Here is a 12572-nt window from a genome sequence, read left to right as displayed (position 1 = left end):
AGTGGTGGTGTGAGGGTATGAGGTGTCACATCGCGTTCGAGGATCTGCCGCCCATCCGGCACTGTAACCATCGCGATCCTGTGGAAGTATAGTACGCGATGAGGCAAATGCCACACTCTCAATAATAATCTAACGCCGCAGAAGAAGAATCAAGAAGCCAACAAAGAAGGAATTCTCCCCAAGCAGAAGGAAAGCAAAGCCTGGAAAAAGATGATTCCACCAAAGTTCGCCAAATGCCTGCTGGCAAGGAGAACCCTGCGCCCAACCCCCCTGGCATGCAAGGCGCCGATGGCTTCATCGCCCATTCTTAAACGCCCTCATTTCGAATTCAAGGGATAACGCCGAAAGTCCGAGTCTCGCAAGGTAATCGGCTTGGGCCATCCACCAAGCAAATCCCCCAAAAAATTGAGTTCCCAGGGCCCAAGCTCACTGCTAACGCCCGCATTTCTCCCTTTATCAATGGAATATCAGATGTGTCATTCAGGCGCTGTGTCTGGCTCGTCAGGCTCGGGGGAAACAATTGCCCACATGGCCTGGGGTGCGAGAATTCTCCCTAGCCATGCCTTGCTCCCACGTCAACTCCACGCCTTCGCCTGCGAGTGACGCCTCAAGCCCTGATATGACCCCCGCTAGCTGGAACCTCTTCTCCTGCTACCTGCTTCTTTCGGTCACGGCGTGGTACTAGCCGGCATTTCCCTTCCGATGTGTGAGCTCGGTCCTTCGAACCTTTATCTACTTATAATCTTCCACGGGTCGACGACCCGCGTGGTTTGCGTTGCATGAATCGAGAACAGCTGCGACAGTTCCTTGGGCTTGTTGCGTGGTGATTTGAGCTCTTGAGGCGCCACCTGAATTCTCTGCGACGATGGTGATACTCCGCCGCACGAGGAGCGAGTCACAGTTGGCTTTCAGCGTAACTGATGATGTCGAAGATTATCCCCAGAAGGGTCTCGTTGCGCGCCGATATATGGGGACGGTGGCGGATCAGCGGGATATGAGTGCACTGGGCCGAGTACAGGTGCTACGGGTAAGTAAAGCAGCAGAGACTTCGAAAACATGGTGCCACAAGCTGACACGGCGAAGAGAAACTTCCGATTTATTTCAATTGTCGGATTTGGTTGCACGCTGATTTGTACTTGGGAGGTTATCTTAACGTGTGTCTCCCCATCTCCATGCCGCGCGTCTCCAAGGTGTAATGGTCATAGCGGAGACTGACTTGCAGTATCAGATTATTGTCCGCCGGATTAACTGATGGCGGCACCGCAGGTCTGATCTGGGGCTTTATTGGTGTGTCGTTGGGCTTTACGCTCGTGTATGCCAGTATCGCTGAGATGGCATCGATGTAAGTTGGGATCTGTGGGCCTCGGCACTAGTTGCTCAGCGCTGATGCATGGTGTTTAGGGCTCCAACTGCTGGCGGACAGTACCATTGGGTATCAGAGTTTGCGCCTCGGAGAGGACAGAAGTTTCTGAGCTACATCACAGGTAGAGAACACCATGTTCCTGTGCAAGACTTTGCATACTGATCATCAATCCTAGGTTGGCTCTCTGCAATGGGTTGGCAATGCGCCATCGTCTCCATCGCTTATCTAGCTGGCACCATCATCCAGGGCCTAGTGGTTCTCAATCAACCAGACTACAACTTCCAACGATGGCATGGCACTATGTTGGTAATCGCCATCTCCACATTCTCGATTCTGTTCAACACGTTTCTCGCCAAGAACCTGCCCTTTGTGGAAGGATTGATCTTGATCATCCATGTCATCGGCCTCTTTTCGATTGTCATCCCGCTGTGGGTGCTGGCGCCGCGTAACAATGTCCGTGATGTCTTCACGCATTTCAACAATGGTGGCGGCTGGGATAGTTCCGGGACGGCAACCTTGGTTGGTTTGTCGACGACGATTACTTCCATGCTAGGCTACGACTGCTCTGTCCACATGTGTACGTGAGATTTGTTGTTCGTGGCAGACGAGAACGGAATACGGTTTGCTAACATCTCGCAGCTGAGGAAATCAAAGATGCATCAGAAACACTGCCCAAAGCGATGATGTCCTCTGTGGCAGTCAATGGGGTCTTGGGGTTCATCATGTTAGTGACGTTATGCTTCACCCTGGGAGACGTCGAAACAGTACTGGAGAGTTCCACGGGGTTCCCGTTTATCCAAATATTCTACAACACGACCGGCAGCATCGCCGCGACCAACGCGATGACCGCCGTGCTGGTAGTCACCCTAACCGCCAGTACAATCACAGAAGTCGCGACCGCATCCCGGCAGCTATGGTCATTTGCGCGAGACGAAGGCCTTCCATTCTCATCGTTCTTTGCATACGTAGGCAACCCCCACCTCTTCTTCCTCATCCATTCCGGAGTACTATCCATACTTTCCAACTCACCCATGCTGACTGTGCTGGCAGGTTACACCAGGCTGGAACATTCCGCTCAACTCCGTGATGGTCTCGCTCTTTGTAACCATCCTGCTCTCCATGATCAACATCGGCAGCACCGTCGCTCTCAACGCCGTGATCTCGCTGACAATCACATCCCTGATGTCCGCGTACATTGTGTCCATCGGCTGCGTGCTGCTGAAGCGCCTGCGCGGCGAGCCCCTACCCCACCATCGCTGGACGCTGGGCCGGTATGGCATGGCAGTCAACATCGGTGCGCTGGCCTTCCTGCTGCCAGTGTTTATCTTCGCCTTCTTCCCGCTGTCGACGCCTGTGACTCGCGAGACGATGAACTGGAGCGTAGTCATGTACGCTGGCGTCATCGGATCGGCGTCGGTATATTATTGGGTCCGCGGGCGGCATCATTTCATTCCGCCCGTGGCTCTGGTGAAGCGGGAGGAGGCTGGGTTCTAGCCGAGGCGTGACCTGGAGCTGTTCACTCTTTTCTACTCTTCTTATTCATTTTGTTGCCTTATATTCTTTGGGATGCGCGTATGTAATGTGCGTGGTTCTGTGATGACTGGATGTAGAATATCAAATGTGTCAAGACGGCTGTATAGCCTCAATTGAATGGTTTCCGGTGCCTTGGCCAACAAACGTACTAGGTCGTTATTGAACTGTATACTCACCACCTCTCTTTTCTGGCTCGGCCTAATCGGGCCTGATTAGACGCAGATGGCCATCTACCCCCTGAACCTCTCTCTATTCTTCCTTCACCCCTGTAAGATGACGTGGTGATCCACGGGGCTGGTTACTCGAAGCAGCGTGCAACGTGCAGGAGGCAGGATGCCCAACCGCCCCGTCCTGAACACTAAATCTAAATTTAAAATTATCAGATTGAAGTTATCAGATGGAACCATTTGCATGTGCCGCGCACTTCCTGAGGCGGGAAGGTGTCACAGCCCGATTTTACTTCCCGTTCCTCCTGTCTCGCCCTCCTTTTAATTCCGGCACCCCTTTACTTCGTACATAACCCCCTGGCTTCCTTGGCCTACCTGTCTTGGCTTTACACAACCCATGGTCAAGATGCCGAGGACCCGACGCTCAGGCGATCAGGCGATAAGAGGCGGGCCTCACCTCAAAAACATAAAAGAACTTCTCCATGGGGAGTACTCCGTGATCGACTATCGATCTGTGATACCAGCTCAGCCCAGCCTCCGATGATATCACCTCCTTGGGAGCCTTGCGAAAAGACCATCTTCAGTCTTCGGTCTCCATTGTCCCGTTTCTTTGCGGGACTAGCAGCGTCGATGGGGACTTCTAGAATGACCCACCGGTTGGAAACCACACCCCGAACGGGCCCTAAGCCCCTCCCACTGGCTGGAACTCACCGTCCCGAAGCCCAGGCGGCAGGGACGCGACTGGGTCGAGCAGGTGGTGCCCGGGCTGGTCGGAAAGTGGGCCGGAGGAGCTCCGTCCTGGCTGTGCTTTCAGCTCCCAAAAACCGGTGTTTGTTGAGGCCCCGAGTAGTCCAGGGGACACATTAATTTGGTTAGCGAGCAGCGTTGTCCAATCGCTTCTCAGCGTGCCTTTCTTTTGTCTGGGCGAATGAGAGCGGGTAAAGGGGCCCTGTGGTGCGGGGTGTCTCTGGCGCGGTTTGTCACTGGCGCTATCTGATTGATTGATTGACCAGATTGATTGATAACGCAGGATCGCGGTAATCAGATTACACCATCCGGCGTCGGCCCACTCCGGAACTCGCACCCTTTATGGGATTGGGATTTTTCGGGCTATCGTTCCAATTGATACTGATCGTTCCTAATTCTTACGAGGGGTCCCTGCGGCACATTGCATTTCCCTACTCGCTTAGAAAAATGAGAAGCCTCAGACCACTCCACTCCGATATCCTCGGCATTAGCGGTTCAGTACCGGTACAGTTCCAGCCGGGAACCCGGCAGCAAAATTCATACGTAATACCCAGTCAGGACGACGTACTTCGTACGTAGTTGGAGTAATCTGGAAGATAATGAGTGTCTCCCCATTTGCCAGCTGCAATGCACTGTCGATCTGGGGGATGGGTACGATGTCTGAACCCGGGTCAGCACCATATCCAGTAGTTAATTCCACCCCGCGGCCACCCAGCCGAGATGCCCGCCGTGCAGCCGCGCTCTTGTACCACCGTGAAGACGGTACTTGGTAAACCACCAGCACTTGAGAGTAGATAGAAGTACCCAGTACCTGCGGGAGCTGTCACGGCCTCGCGTGTGGCGTTGAGGCGCCCGAGCGCTGTAAGTAATTGTTCCCGGTGACGAAGAATGTGGCAAAATCAGATAATTCCTTGCCCGAATCTGGGCTCCCAACCCACGCTCCACAGCCGACAGCCGTAATTTTCCCTTTCCCCATTTCACCACGGATTCAAGTAGACGGGACACTGGCCATTGGGACATTCAATTTCGTGGACTTACCCCCGCCCCGATCCCTTCAGATCGTCTCTCATGTCCATTTCTCGGGCCCACGCTTTCCTTTCTCATCCCACTCTCCCCCTTCGATTAAAAGGAGCCGGTCCTGTGCGTGGTTCTGCTTGCTTGTCACTATCTTTCGCCTCCCTCCTCCAAGCGGCACTCCCCGATTCCCCCCCCACTGTCCTCGGCTCCTCTTTCTCGTCTGCTCCCCATGGGTACGTTTAACAAAAGTCTTACAAACTACCACTCCCACACCTGAGAACCTGCCAAACTCACTCCCTTGCCCGTTGAACAGTTCACGCCGTCGATCCAGTCATGCCGTCGGCAGCCATCGCCTCTTCGGGGTCCCGCCCCCGCAAGGGCACTTTTCAAGAGATCCCCGTCTCTTCGACCTCACACCCCGACAATCCGATCCCCGAAGAGCCGCGCGGCGTGCGATCGCTCTCCGTGACCGATACCAACTTCAACGGCTCACCCGCTTCCCAAGGGACCGACTCGACCGGTTCCAATTCCCCTACCACCCCGATCACACCCCCAAGCGAGACCCAGAGCGAGGAGGAGCTCGCTCACAAGCCCAATGGCCGTCAACGCCGAGCTTCGACCATTCTGATCTCGCAGAACTCGGAGGACATGCGCCGGGTGTTGGAGAATGTGGGTACAGGTGGTACACAGAAGATTCAATCGATGTGCTGCGGCGGAGGTTGCTGCCGAGGTCGGCCACTGCAGCTGCTGGACGGGCCCATTTCCGGCTTCAATTCGATCACGGCGCCCGATAATAAGGCTTTTGCCAGCCTGAAGTTGAACTTGGATCTCCTCACCTTGGACAGCCATCTCTCCAATATCGCCCCGCTGCCGGAGAAGACCGTGTCGTTCAAGCCGGCCCCCGCACATGCGGCCGATATCCAGCTTGGCCCCGCGGATCACCCCCCGCAATTCGTGCAACCGCATCCTCCTTACGAGGTGTATCGGGCTCCACTTCACCATGCCCGGGAGCTGACCAAGGGCGGTGCGGAGAAGCGCACATATCACTTCGACATTGATGTCACCGATTACCCCGCCGAGAGCGGGATGGTGGATTTCGTCGTGGGCGGCGCCATCGGCGTGTGCCCCAAGAACAAAGACGAGGAGGTGGAGGATATCCTCAATCTCTTGGGTGTGCCGAAATCTAGGCGGGACAAGAAAGTGTGCATGCGCACGACCAAAGGTCGCTGGCCGACGATTTGGGGCGACGACAAGCCGCGCGAAGTGATCACCACCCGCCGCGAAGTCCTGAGCTGGTGCTCCGATATCCAGAGTTATCCCCCGACCAAGCCGCTCTTCCGTCTGCTGGCTGAGTACACAGCCGAGCAGAACGAGAAGAAGATCCTCGAGTACCTGTCCTCCGCTCAGGGCCAAGGCGCGTTCTGCGACCTCCGCACAACCTCGCACATCAGCCTGTCCCAGCTCCTATACGCCTTCCCCTCCTCCCAACCCCCCCTCGACCACCTCCTCTCCGTGCTAAACACCCTCATGCCGCGCTTCTACTCGCTCTCCCAAGACCCTATGATCTCTTGCCAGTTCAAGGGCACCGAGTGCCGCCGCCTCATCGAAGTCGCCGTCACCGTCGCCGAGTCCAACGACTGGCGCGGCGGCGACCGCACCGGCGTGAGCTCCGGCTACCTGGAGCGCCTGGCGCAGCAAGCGATCAAGGCCGAGGCCGCCGGCGAGAAACATGACCTCCACATCCCCATGTTCCGCGGCTTGATGGCCAACCCGCTGGCGAAGCGTTTCGCGTCCGACGGCCCTATGCTGCTGATCGGCGCGGGCGTGGGTATCGCCCCGTTCCGCGGCTTCGTCCAGCGCCGCCTGCAGTCTGCCAACTGCGCCAACAAGGTCTGGGTGCTCCAGGGCGTACGCGACTCCCTGCTCGATGAGTTGTACAGCGGCGAGTGGGGCGTGCACGAGGACAAGGTCCGCACAGTGGTACAGAGCCGTCGCGGCGAGAGCCGCTATGTCCAGGAAGAGGTGCGCCACCAGGCAGATCTGGTCTGGTACGTGATCAACGCGCTAGACGGCCGAGTCTTTGTCTGCGGCAGCGGCAAGGGCATGGGCGAGGGCGTCGAGGCCGCGCTTGTCGAGGTCGCCATGGCCAAGGGTAACCTGAACGCCAAGGAGGCGGAGCTGTTCTGGCAGCGCAAGAAGGAGGCGGGACAGTACATTGCTGTAAGTTGAAACCGGACCCACGTTTAACGGAAACCGATTACTTGTTGCGGGGCCATGTTCTAACTTCAGATCAGGAAACGTGGTAAATCTATCTGCGACTTGCAAGTCCCTGGCGCTTCGGAGAAGGTTCGCCCTACTTTCTGCACAACTTATCAACCAATCATCCTCGAAAACGACACGAAATTCGATCCCACCAATTAGCATCTTCGATTGTACATATTATCGACATTTTTGCATAGTCCACCATTTGCATATCTTTTTCTCGCAATACTTGCTGGGATCGGCAAGTGAGTCAAGGCCGCCCTGGTCCACAGTGTTCATTGGACTGCTTGGACTGGACCGATGACCATCCATCCCTCAAGGTCTTTTTGTTTTGATGTATTTTAGCGGGTGGCTCTCTTGTTTTTGTTTACTCGGTCAACTTTGCACTACACGGCTTTTGGCTCCATTTTGGGTTCACGGTTCGATCATTCTACGATTTCTCCTTCCGTCCTTTTCACTTGGATGGACTTTCTTTTTTCATGTCTGAACTAGTCTAGATTTAGAGTGAGTCAATTAAAAAGGAAGATCTTTATTAGATGGTTGTGTATTCAGAGCAGTAAACCTAGTTTGGCGCGCATTAAATTAGCTGATATAAAACTAACCGTTCACTGCAAGCTTAAGATTTCTGCTTGTACTTCATTTGCTAAAGATTACCAACCCGGGTTTATACCCAGGATATCGAACTTCGTGAAATCGAATCGATTCCCTAGCTACTCGTTCCTTCTTCCACACATCTTTTTTCCACCCGTCGCCCATCTATTTATCTATGGATATCTATTCCACGCCATGCTTATGCATATGTCCAAGCCATGAGCTTGTATACTCAATCCCTATAATAGAAACTGCAACCGCTAGAAGTTTCAAGGTAAGCCACAGCAGGCTGCTGGTGGGGGCGAACCTCGTCACTTAGCCACTTGTTGGACTAGACGCGGAAGATGAAGCCACGCCTAGGCCGGCTTAAGCCCCACCATACCATAATAGCTTTTTGAAGTGGCGTAGGTCAGTAGACCGGGTAAGTACACCGTCTAGGTAAGCCGATAGTACAGGGTCCAGGGGGCTGCGGCCGGTTCTCGGGTCTCTCGTGGGGAATCGGTCCGAAGCAATCTAAGAGCACACCATAGAACAGTTGCGGAGAACTGCATAAGATAGAGATGCATGAAATCTATGACGCTTTTCGAACGGCATTTATCGTAGGTTTTTCGCCGACAATAGGGTATCAACGGACGTAGGAATCTTCTTCTTTTCCCCCAGTGTAAATGTTCCTCGGTGAGGCTAAGTTCGTGGATCTGCTTCTCGCACCTTGCGAAAAGCTGACATTAACCGAGCGTCCCGATGAGCAGAATCCTGGCAAGATGGCAAGATCATTCACGAGATTTTGCGCTGGTTCTAGCAGCAGATTGTCGAGGCTTCTCTCTTCGTGTATACTCCCCGAGATTTGACGGTGATGTCTCTGCATATCTATCTTGCGAGAAACCTGGAGTCGTCCATTGCGCAAAATCGCGAGTGCCCTCTGCACACATAAGTGTAGAGCCATCGGGTGTAAGAATACCGATAGGTGGGAATTGGAATATCAAAAGGTGTCCAAAACCAAGGCGCATGAAAGGTAGCCCAAATTGTCTTTATTGATAGGCACTGGCGCTTGTCCCGTCCCGTTGCCGATATATATACATCTAAGGGGTTGGATATTCTGCAAAGGTCAGACTTGCATGACCACGGGGACATCGCCTAAGAGTCGTTCTTGCTGATAAGAACTCTGGACTTCCACGCAGCTATTCATGAGTGCGTACTTACCTCGTTCCGTCTATAAAAGGCCGGGAATTATTACTTGTGTCCGCTATCTACTGAGAACTCTAGGTGCCTCGCATCCTTTTCAAATAGGATTTCACTAAGTCAAAAAGACGCTGCTCCAAAGTCACCTTTAATATTCGTAGGTAGCAGTTGTGGGGTTTTTTTTTGTATGTCGCCGACGACGAGTTTTGGTGATACTGCGCCAGAAGTTTAGGATTCACGCTACGCTGTTCATAGAGCCAATAAATACTGAAGTGATTACTAAGGGCAAGATGGCCGAGTTGGTCTATGGCGCACGGTTCAGGTTTACCTGATCCAAACTTCCGTGTCTCGAAAGGGGCGTGGGTTCGAATCCCACTCTTGTCATTTACTTTTATTTTTGGTGGTTTTTTTCCCTGTAGGACATAATTCTGATGAAGTTTCTATCAAACAACGAACAAGTGGATTGGTAGAGCAATGTGAGTGAAGCTTGAAGCGATCAGATCATAAAGTCCATCTTTCAAGCTGAAATCCCTTATGTATTTTGTATAGAAATACTGAGCTGATTTCTAGAGATCAGTTAGTAGTCAGTCAAACATACTTAAATGAGGTGATTTGAACAGTAACAACTCATTATACAAGTCAATTAGTATGAACAGCATAACCTTCATATAACCATAGCACGTGCACTATAAGAAGATATTATAACATCAAGGGGATTCTTGTATATATATTGCAGGAGCCTGTGCTAGGCGAGTTGAAACCAGATCTGGGTGAATAGCTCGTCGGTAGTGGTCCCCTCTTGCTGAAAGCGATTGTCCGCGAAGCAGGTGGCTGTTGAGGCTGGCTCAAAGATAAGCCCAATGTGTGATCGAAGCAAAGAGCCAAGGAGACATTCCAATCCTCGTAAATTCGCGGAGCGAATATTCGAAAGGTATAAGCGTAAGAAGAAAGATGGAGGAAGGCGGCGAGCGTCATGCTCCGCCAAATAATAGCACTTTCCGAGATGTCTATGCCCTCATGACATGCGTGAGCTGGCACCGCTGCAACCAACGCGGCCACTATGTGAGCGAATGGAATTGCAAGCTAAAAAGCTACAAATAGATGATTGAGTGCTGTTATTTCTGGAGGCTGGTTCCCATTGGAATCTATACCCTTCCTGGATATTTTCCGTCTTCGTCTTATTGTTCGCCTGCTCACACACAAAGCTTCAAAGTAGTCCGAACATTGGTTTTCTTCGTCTTTCGAAAAGGAGCTAAAAAAATAAGCTGCAGCTTCCCATCAAATGCATACCACACACATGCCCCATGGGGCGGTGATTGAGGCAGGAATTCCGGCTAACCGGGCCGGCTACAAGAAATTGGAGACGGCAGGGAATGAGCTTAGGCGGTCCCCGAGAAGCCTTTATAAATCTCAAGGCATAGAATATTTTCTTTCCGCCTTCAGTACCCAGCGAACTTAGCCCTTGACCTTTGTCCTGCATATATTGCGCGCCCCTCCATTGTGAGAACCACTGTTTCCATAGCCGACATCGGGCGGTCTGGCTGTTTTTACGTGCCCCACCAACGTTAAACCGTCAAAGTGGGGGATTCGGCCAACATCAAGAAACTCAACATCCTCCAAGACAAACTAACGCGACAATGCCATCCCTCCAAGAGAGCAAGCTCGCCTTCATCGGCGGAGGCAACATGGCCTCCGCGATCATTGGCGGCCTGGTGAGCACGGGCGTCGACAAGCAGAACATCTACGTCTCGGAGCCCTGGGACGTCAACCGGGAGAAGCTTGCTGCCGTTGGCGTGCGGACCACGACTGTCAATACCGAAGCTGGCGCTGATGCAGATATCGTGATCATCGCTGTTAAGCCCCAGGTCACCAAGAGCGTGTGTGAGGAGCTCGGCGCTTCCTGGTCGCAGCGCCAGACTCTCCCCGTCGTTGTTAGCATTGCGGCGGGCATCACTCTCAACAGTCTGCAGGAGTGGTCTCGGACTAGCGATGGACGGACTGCCCACGTTGTCCGTGTGATGCCGAACACACCTGCGCTTGTGGGCGAAGGTGCTTCGGGTGCGTTTGCCAGTGCCGATGTGACCGCTGCCGAGAAGGAGCTGGTCAACTCCCTGCTCAGCAGTGTGAGCAAGGCCACCGAGTGGGTAGACAAGGAGGAGCTGCTCGATGTTGTGACTGGTCTCTCTGGTGAGTATATATGGGTTTAAATAGTCGACTCACAAAACGTTAGAATCGCCCCCAACTAACATCTAACCAGGCTCCGGCCCCGCCTATTTCTTCGCCATGGTGGAGCACCTCATTTCCAGCGCTACTGCTCTGGGTCTGTCCCAAGAACAGGCTACTCGCCTGGCCACGCAAACCTGCCTTGGCGCCGGCAAGATGCTCGTCGATTCATCCGACGAGCCCGGCCAGCTGCGCAAGAACGTCACCAGCCCCAATGGCACCACATACGCTGCCTTGCAGACTTTCGAGGCCCTGGGCTTCAAGGAGACTGTCGACAAGGCTGTCAAGGCAGCCACCTCTCGAGCTGCTGAGCTGGGCAACACTCTTGCGAAATAGACATGTTTTGGTTTACGGGGAAAGTTAGGTTAGTCGGTAACTCGGACAACTTATTTCGTGTATGCTACTCCTGGAATAAAAGCAAACTATCATAATACTTGACAGTGATTAGATGCATTTCTTCCTCTGTTTGTAAGTATAGAAAGCACGCTGGAGCTTTGTGTACACAGCTCTTATGCTCCATGCAACAGCGAACTCCGTGAATGCAAGCTAGAGCGCCACCTTACTCAGACTAAATGGAATATCACAGTTATCAGGTGATAAAGCGATATACGGGATGGAGTTTCTTGGAGAGTTGCAATACCACCCCCCTGCGCGCCGCGGTGTTCCCGCAGTTCAGGACCCGACGTCGAATTTGGAATGGGGCTAGTTGATATCTTTGCCATAAGCGACAACAGGCGTCTGGGCAGCCGAGGTATACTAAGTAGAGGGACGTGTGCAGGATGTCATGGAAGCTCGGAGATTGTCGACGTTGCTATTGGCGAGAGCCATAGGCTCAGTGGGGATCGCAACAGAGGCGTTCCTTATGGAATCGGGGTCTAAGCTGGTATGATGAATCTCAATGTGTTTGTGAATGTGTGACGCTGGCCTTCGCCTATACCGTGACACGTTGGAGCACCTTGAGCGAGGCGAAGATGTGATAATTAGGGAATACTTGTAGGCAACCGATTGTGTCTGTCACGAGCAAGAGTGGTCGGATAAGACAGAATAAGATGGCAAAGAGATGCCACGGCAATCAAGAAGAAGAATTTCAGAGGGAATTTGCCGAAGATTGATAGCTTCTGGGGGAATATTGTACTACCTACCTCATCTACAGATGATTCGCAGAATGCTGAAACTGCCAATATTGCATGGTCTCGTCTTTTACTGCGACGATTACCAGACTTGCAAACTGCAAGCCACATTCCAGTCTCCTGCCCCTCGCGATAATATTGATATTCGAGAAAATACAATACAATATTATGATCACATCCCACATTGCAGGGGCCTAAATACATCAGTAAAATGTGGACTGGCCCGGGTATGCGAGCACTTGTGTGCCTCATGATTTGGTACCGCGAGACGAACAACTTCTGTGGTGTGACGCTCGGGCACCTGGAACAGTTCTAGCCTGAAGTGATACATGACCTTTTACTGACCTATCATATACCTGA

General features: G+C 52.8%; 3 protein-coding genes across 3 annotated transcripts; all 3 read left to right on the top strand.

Moving 5' to 3' along the window:
• Nucleotides 1-865: 865 nt before the first annotated feature.
• Nucleotides 866-2857, top strand: N7482_004559 (putative GABA permease; the record flags this gene model as incomplete). The annotated part of the gene is made up of 7 exons (XM_056686684.1): nucleotides 866-1027; nucleotides 1084-1154; nucleotides 1229-1342; nucleotides 1402-1484; nucleotides 1539-1940; nucleotides 2003-2328; nucleotides 2414-2857. The coding sequence occupies 7 exons, from the start codon at nucleotides 866-868 to the stop codon at nucleotides 2855-2857; spliced, it is 1602 nt and encodes a 533-aa protein (XP_056545426.1).
• Nucleotides 2858-5056: 2199 nt separating this feature from the next.
• N7482_004558 (FAD binding domain protein) lies at nucleotides 5057-7056 on the top strand (the record flags this gene model as incomplete). Its single annotated transcript, XM_056686683.1, has 2 exons — nucleotides 5057-5060; nucleotides 5141-7056. The coding sequence occupies 2 exons, from the start codon at nucleotides 5057-5059 to the stop codon at nucleotides 7054-7056; spliced, it is 1920 nt and encodes a 639-aa protein (XP_056545425.1).
• Nucleotides 7057-10496: 3440 nt separating this feature from the next.
• N7482_004557 (pyrroline-5-carboxylate reductase family protein) lies at nucleotides 10497-11418 on the top strand (the record flags this gene model as incomplete). The annotated part of the gene is made up of 2 exons (XM_056686682.1): nucleotides 10497-11046; nucleotides 11117-11418. The coding sequence occupies 2 exons, from the start codon at nucleotides 10497-10499 to the stop codon at nucleotides 11416-11418; spliced, it is 852 nt and encodes a 283-aa protein (XP_056545424.1).
• Nucleotides 11419-12572: the final 1154 nt, after the last annotated feature.

Source organism: Penicillium canariense, assembly GCF_028826845.1.
Source record: "Penicillium canariense strain IBT 26290 chromosome Unknown utg000002l_segment0_segment0, whole genome shotgun sequence".
In the NCBI taxonomy this organism is placed as follows: Eukaryota; Fungi; Ascomycota; class Eurotiomycetes; order Eurotiales; family Aspergillaceae; genus Penicillium; species Penicillium canariense.
The sequence above is the reverse complement of the archived record's forward strand: the minus strand, read 5'-3'. Positions and strand labels throughout refer to the sequence as shown.